Genomic DNA, 7,303 nt, shown 5'->3' with positions numbered 1-7,303 from the left:
TATTGCCTACTACCTTTTGGCTGAGGGGCCACAATGATTTAGAAATTTGACAGACAGGCCGATATATAATAATATAAGATATTAAATATAAGTAGAAATAATTTATAAAATCTCAGTCTAAAAAGCTATGATTTACAATTTGTGACATTGATGAGCCTTTATGATACTGCTGTCATACATTGGTGGTATAATCCTACTTACGTGAACCTAATAGGAACGTAGTAAAACACAAATATATTTACCTTGTGGAAAGATATCCAGCAGGAACAAGAGAAGAACACACATGACTGCTGGACGGACATGGACACGCCCCCTCCAACGTAGCTCCATCTCACACTTTCACTTCTATGTACATAATATCCTCTCTAACTCTCCCACTGTCGTTAGCCGTCATGTCTCGTGTGTGAAGGCAGCATTTCACCCCGAGAGGAAACGGTTTAAGACAAGTCAGAGATTTTGATCTGATGAACAGACAACAAAGTGCAACGATTGTGTGTCGATCACATCCACATTCTCTGGTGGAGAAAGAAAGAAATACATGAATGTGTGTGTGAGTGTGTGTTTATCCGAAAGGAGTCCATCTATTACTGTATTTATACAAATAACTTTTAATGACTATATACATTTATCTCAACAAAATCAAACATTGATAAGGTGCAAACTGTATAACACGATCAATATGATACAACTGAACAATAATAGATTCAGCTGATCAGATTATGAATGAGTCTGATCCACACAGATCACAGAGCATCAACACCAACATGCTTCATGACTGAGGAGATAAACAGAACATCACTGAATCAAAACAAACACCTAACTACACGTGGCGATCACTTCCTGGTCTCGTTCTCCTGCTCGATCAAAGGTGTGTGAGGCCTGGAGGACGAAACACAAAGTTGAAACATTTCTGCTTTTTATAAATGATCTCATATATTTCCTATATGGTTAAAAGTTTAAACTAGAGACTGTGTGGTTTGTATGTGGTGTTATTGTATAGATTTTCAAGAAAGGTGGACAACATCCAACATTAAAGAGTGAAAACATAATCAAATATATGAAGAAGCAGTGAAAGGATGTTCAGTTCTCTTACTCATCAGTGTCGTCTGATGTTTGAGGCTTCTTGTTCTGCTCAGGGTCCCTGAACAAAAGAGAGGGGCAACATGAGACAAGCTTCACTTCACCTTTGACAGATGTGTGGTAGATTTGCTCGCCTGCTTCATCCTCTGTTGGTGTGACGCTCACAGACTAACAGTTTGAAGCTGGTTGATCTTATTACCTGAATTTCTGAGCTTTCCACACAAAAAAGGTGAGATAGGCAACAAGAGATCCAAAAACCAAAACACCCACAAGAATGGATATAACAGCAACTATGAGAGAGAAAAGAGGGAGATTAAGCATCAATTTACCCAGCATGCTTTGTAATAATGAGGTCAGATCACATGTATCAACTTACTGTAACCACTGTTATCAACCCCAGAGTCCTTCTCCACATGGCTGCTAGATGAAGCTAAAGGATCAAACCAATCAAACTGATGAGCATGATGAAATACTTGATCAATCAATCATCCAGTTCCTGCAGCATAGGAAATGTTTCTCACCAGGGGTGGAGGGCTCGTTGTCTACATGTAGGGTTGTGATGGTCTCTCTCTCAGGACCAGAGAACACTCGCCCCGCACACCTGACCTGTGCTGTGCTGCTGCTGCAGACCGCTGACAGTCCAGCTGTGGCAGTGACGGACACCGTGCCGTTGGCGTTGATGACGCTGGTACTGGTGTGAGGTGAAGAGAGGTCACATCCTGAGACGCTCAGAGACACTGTGACAGCAGGTCTGCCTGTGACTGAGCAGGACACGGTGCGGTTTGAGTCTCTGAGGTCCAGTCTGGGTTCATGCAGCTCTGCAGGAGAAACAAGGACAGATACTCAGATACAAGAACATCTGACCACACCTTCACCTGAACAAACCAGCTCTGATGGGGATACAGAGAAGTAGTTACCGTAGAGTTTGAGGCAGGATTTGCCAGTGATGACTCTGTCTGGGTGGGTGTTGAACAAGCAGAGATAGCAGCCCTCGTCCTGCTCCGTCAGGTTCCTCACCACCAAGGAGGAGCTCTGCAATCCAGGCTTCACCTCCACTTTGCCTTCAAATCCAGCATTGACCTTGGTCCCGAAGAATTCACTGTAAGCAGCCAGATTGACCGTCCCCTGACCTCTGACCTTCTGCCATGTGACCTGAAGAACATTTCTGGTCTCCAGCAGCTCACAGGGGATCTGAGCCTGGTGTCCAAACTCTGCCATCACGGTCTGCTGGGTCTCTATCCACCCTCTGACACCTGCATGACAGAGAGATTTACTGCTCAGAACCAGGCAGTAGCTCAGTGGATAGGGCTTCCGCTTGGGAACCGGCGGGTTGCTGGTTCAAGTCTCTGCCGAGGTGCCCCTGAGGCAAGGACTGAACCCCCAACTGCTCCCCCCTCTGTAAAATCGTTGGTAATGTAATGTAAGTAGCTTTGTATTAAAAGCGTCTGCTAAATGATCGTAATGTGATGTAACCTCATACTTTCTTCTACTTCAAGTGATTCTATGCAATCTTTACTTGTATTAACTCAGTGTGCAGGTGGATGATATGGATCATCATAGAGTGCTGAGGCTAAATACTCTGTCGTCCATTAAGTTGGAATAAACAATTATTATTAGATTTAAATTGTAATACTTGTTAATAATTATAATAATTCCAATCTCATAGGCGACCTTGTATAATAAAACACAGTTTGAAATGTAAAATTACATTCAGTGTCACGTGCGTAACGTAAAAATCCTTGTTCCTTGTAATTCTATTCTTTTTCCGGTTGCAGAACTTAAAACCTCCAAGAGAAAACAACTTATATTCATGCAGAGTTCCGTGTAGGTTTACATTTTTATATCCACATTTACTGGAACGTGGTCTTAAGAATATCAAAGATGAAGCCTGGAGCAACTTTAATACCGGAAACGTCCAACCGCTGGAAGGCTACATACATAAAAGTATAAATATAAACTCTGTCTTAAAGCCTGTGATTTAGTTTTGACACATCTGTAGTTATGTAGGATGATCATGTCCCACTAAGCTGCCTGAGGAGACAGCATGAAGAAGCAGCTCACTGATATCGGGACAGAGCCTTTATGATACTGCTGTCATACATTGGTAGAATAATGCCTCTAACATGAACCTAACAGGAACGTAGTGAAAGACAAATATATTTACCTTGAGGAGAGATATCCAGCAGGAACAAGAGAAGAAGAACACACATGACTGCTGACGGTAACGCTACTAAATTTGAATTCAAATCTCCAACCCTCAGCGTGACGTCATTCAGGAGCTCCCCTGTGAAGGATAAGAAATGGTAGTTACCATAGGGGTGAATTTTGAACAAGCAGAGATAGCAGCCCTCATCCTGCTCAGTCAGGTTCCTCACCACCGAGGAGGAGCTCTGCAATCCGGGCTTCACCTCCACTTTGCCTTCAAAGCCAGCATTGACCTTGGTTCCGAACGAATTTACTGTAAGCAGCCAGATTGACCTCCCCCTGACCCCTGACCTTCTGCCATGTGACCTGAAGAACATCTCTGGTCGCTCTGACGCTGGTACTGGTGTGAGGTGAAGAGAGGTCCCGAAGAATTTACTGTAAGCAGCCAGATTGTTGTTAGTTACACACTGTTGGAACACTCCTACATGAGCTCAGAACCTCATACTTTCTTTCTTCTTCAAAGCGATTCTTCACAATCTTACATATATACTCTTAATTACTGATCCTTTACTTCAGGATTTTGAAATTTAAATCAAATGTATCCAACCCCAAACAACCATCTCAAAGGGCATTAGAGGCTTCACAGACCCATAACAGCGGCCCAGACTCGGGTGGCAGGATGGTTGATGGGCTTTGGTTGACCTGCTGGGGTGGGAAGCCTTCTAGCATGGAGACAGCACAGCAGCCAAGAGAACTGGAAAACAGCCGGGAGCTCCGACACCCAGAGTGTGGAGCCCCACGGGCAAGAGGGAAGGTTAGTATGAGCACAGAAGAGAGAGAGGGAGGGTTAGTATGAGCACAGGGGAGGGGGGGAAAAGAGAGAGAGAGAGAGAGAGAGAGAGAGAGAGAGAGAGAGAGAGAGAGAGAGAGAGAGAGAGAGAGAGAGGAGAGAGAGAGAGAGAGAGAGAGAGAGAGAGAGAGAGAGAGAGAGAGAGAGAGAGAGAGAGAGAGAGAGAGAGAGAGAGAGAGAGAGAGAGAGAGAGAGAGAGAGAGAGAGAGAGAGAGAGAGAGAGAGAGAGAGAGAGAGAGAGAGAGAGAGAGAGAGAGAGAGAGGAGAGAGAGAGTTAGTATGAGAACAGGGAGAGAACATGGACACCAGAGAATGAACCACAGGGGGACAGTCTCATGCTGGACATACTGCAGAGAGGGAGATAATCAACCTTAGTGATCTTGATCATGTGCTTGCTGAAGGTCCGGTCTTTGTCGCCTAGAGTCCAAGTCTGACACGAAGCTGCAAGCTGTCACAATGAAGATGTCTTTAAATCCCATTACACACACATGAGTGAGAGTCTAAACACACGTGTTGGTGAGGAAATGTGTTGGAGGGTTTAAAGATCAACCTCACCTTCTACATCTCATCACAGCCAAAACACCCACAGCAGCCGATGAAGATAACAATTAAAACTATGACAGCAGTCCAGGTTTGAGACGATCCAGCATCTCCTGCTGAAAGATGATGTAGGAATGTTGTGGTTCAGTTACATGAACATGCAGGTATCACTCCACATGGCTGCTAGATGAAGCTAAAGGATCAAAACCAAACTGAGGAGCATGATGAAATACTCGATCAATCAATCATCCAGTTCCTGCAGCATAGGAAGTGTTTCTCACCCAGGGTGGAGGGCTCGTCGTCTACATGTAGGGTTGTGATGGTCTCTCTCTCAGGACCAGAGAACACTCGCCCCGCACACCTGACCTGTGCTGTGCTGCTGCTGCAGACCGCTGACAGTCCAGCTGTGGCAGTGACGGACACCGTGCCGTTGGCGTTGATGACACTGGTACTGGTGTGAGGTGAAGAGAGGTCACATCCTGAGACGCTCAGAGACACTGTGACAGCAGGTCTGCCTGTGACTGAACAGGACACGGTGCGGTTTGAGTCTCTGAGGTCCAGTCTGGGTTCATGCAGCTCTGCAGGGGAAACAAGGACAGATACTCAGATACAAGAACATCTGACCACACCTTCACCTGAACAAACCAGCTCTGATGGGGGTACAGAGAAGTAGTTACCGTAGAGTTTGAGGCAGGATTTGCCAGTGATGGCTCCGTCTGGGTGGGTGTTGAACAAGCAGAGATAGCAGCCCTCATCCTGCTCCGTCAGGTTCCTCACCACCAAGGAGGAGCTCTGCAATCCAGGCTTCACCTCCACTTTGCCTTCAAATCCAGCATTGACCTTGGTCCCGAAGAATTCACTGTAAGCAGCCAGATTGACCGTCCCCTGACCTCTGACCTTCTGCCATGTGACCTGAAGAACATTTCTGGTCTCCAGCAGCTCACAGGGGATCTGAGCCTGGTGTCCAAACTCTGCCATCACGGTCTGCTGGGTCTCTATCCACCCTCTGACACCTGCATGACAGAGAGATTTACTGCTCAGAACCAGGCAGTAGCTCAGTGGATAGGGCTTCCGCTTGGGAACCGGCGGGTTGCTGGTTCAAGTCTCTGCCGAGGTGCCCCTGAGGCAAGGACTGAACCCCCAACTGCCCCCCCCTCTGTGAAATCGTTGGTAATGTAATGTAAGTAGCTTTGTATTAAAAGCGTCTGCTAAATGATCGCAATGTGATGTAACCTCATACTTTCTTCTACTTCAAGTGATTCTACACAATCTTTACTTGTATTAACTCAGTGTGCAGGTGGATGATATGGATCATCATAGAGTGCTGAGGCTAAATACTCTGTCGTCCATTAAGTTGGAATAAACAATTATTATTAGATTTAAATTGTAATACTTGTTGATAATTATAATAATTCCAATCTCATAGGCGACCTTGTATAATAAAACACAGTTTGAAATGTAAAATTACATTCAGTGTCACGTGCGTAACGTAAAAATCCTTGTTCCTTGTAATTCTATTCTTTTTACGGTTGCAGAACTTAAAACCTCCAAGAGAAAACAACTTATATTCATGCAGAGTTCCGTGTAGGTTTACATTTCTATATCCACATTTACTGGAACGTGGTCTTAAGAATATCAAAGATGAAGCCTGGAGCAACTTTAATACCGGAAACGTCCAACCGCTGGAAGGCTACATACATAAAAGTATAAATATAAACTCTGTCTTAAAGCCTGTGATTTAGTTTTGACACATCTGTAGTTATGTAGGATGATCATGTCCCACTAAGCTGCCTGAGGAGACAGCATGAAGAAGCAGCTCACTGATATCGGGACAGAGCCTTTATGATACTGCTGTCATACATTGGTAGAATAATGCCTCTAACATGAACCTAACAGGAACGTAGTGAAAGACAAATATATTTACCTTGAGGAGAGATATCCAGCAGGAACAAGAGAAGAAGAACACACATGACTGCTGACGGTAACGCTACTAAATTTGAATTCAAATCTCCAACGCTCAGCGTGACGTCATTCAGGGAGGACCTTCTCATCCAATCCGTGTACAGATTACAAGCAAAAATTAATCATTTCTAACCTCTCTCACCCACCGAGCATAACGAGACAGACAGACAGGCAGGCAGGCAGGCAGACAGACAGACAGACAGACAGGCAGGCAGGCAGGCAGACAGACAGGCAGTCTGGCAGGCAGGCAGACAGTCTGGACAGTCGAGAAGAGAGTTTGCGATGATCGAGATCTCGGCTGTCAACACAAAGCGGATAAAGTGCAAAGCAAGAAGAAAGAACATCAGTAGGAAACTGTGGAAGTCAAAAGGGGACAAGTGTACAAAAACTGAGACCGAGAAGAATTTGCTTCATCAGGACGTTGATGCGTTCCTCTTTTATCTTCTCCGAACGAGGGGGGGGGGGGGGGGGGGGGAGACAGACACAGACACAGAGAGACAGACTGATAGATGGAGACAGAGACGGAAAGAGAGACACAAAGAGAGAGAATCATTGATGTCCTAGCGATGGTTTTCATGTCATGTTTGCTATATTTAGTATTCATGTGAGGGTTAAACTGTAGAGAAGGAAACTTGATGAAACCTCAACACCCAGATGAAGCAAAGACAGAAGATCCATGTGCAGCATAGGAGAGTTTACTTCACCTTTAGATGAATCATGAACAGG

The 7,303-nt window shown here is 45.0% G+C and overlaps 1 protein-coding gene across 4 annotated transcripts; it reads right to left on the bottom strand.

The window, feature by feature from the left end:
• Positions 1–525: 525 nt before the first annotated feature.
• Positions 526–7,023, bottom strand: LOC142989023 (OX-2 membrane glycoprotein-like). 4 transcript variants are annotated; one of them, XM_076138380.1, is made up of 9 exons: positions 3,874–4,086; positions 3,456–3,660; positions 3,245–3,364; positions 1,998–2,333; positions 1,602–1,898; positions 1,457–1,510; positions 1,280–1,370; positions 1,094–1,141; positions 537–879 (listed from the first exon to the last, which is right to left on the bottom strand). In XM_076138380.1, the coding sequence occupies exons 3-9, from the start codon at positions 3,288–3,290 to the stop codon at positions 834–836; spliced, it is 918 nt and encodes a 305-aa protein (XP_075994495.1). In that variant the 5' UTR covers positions 3,291–3,364; positions 3,456–3,660; positions 3,874–4,086; the 3' UTR covers positions 537–833. The 4 variants fall into 4 exon arrangements, 3 of the variants coding, with proteins under 3 accessions (XP_075994495.1, XP_075994496.1, XP_075994497.1); XR_012960644.1 differs by lacking the exons at positions 1,094–1,141; positions 1,280–1,370; positions 1,457–1,510; ... (3 more) ...; positions 3,456–3,660; positions 3,874–4,086 and adding exons at positions 4,446–4,523; positions 4,631–4,731; positions 4,897–5,193; positions 5,293–5,628; positions 6,540–7,019 and having other exon boundaries at positions 526–879; XM_076138381.1 differs by lacking the exons at positions 537–879; positions 1,094–1,141; positions 1,280–1,370; ... (4 more) ...; positions 3,456–3,660; positions 3,874–4,086 and adding exons at positions 4,345–4,523; positions 4,631–4,728; positions 4,897–5,193; positions 5,293–5,628; positions 6,540–7,022.
• Positions 7,024–7,303: the final 280 nt, after the last annotated feature.

This window comes from Genypterus blacodes, unplaced genomic scaffold, assembly GCF_046128005.1.
Source record: "Genypterus blacodes isolate CSIRO-AG114 ecotype Tasmania unplaced genomic scaffold, CSIRO-AGI_Gbla_v1 ptg000364l_1, whole genome shotgun sequence".
Taxonomy (NCBI): Eukaryota; Metazoa; Chordata; class Actinopteri; order Ophidiiformes; family Ophidiidae; genus Genypterus; species Genypterus blacodes.
The sequence above is the reverse complement of the archived record's forward strand: the minus strand, read 5'-3'. Positions and strand labels throughout refer to the sequence as shown.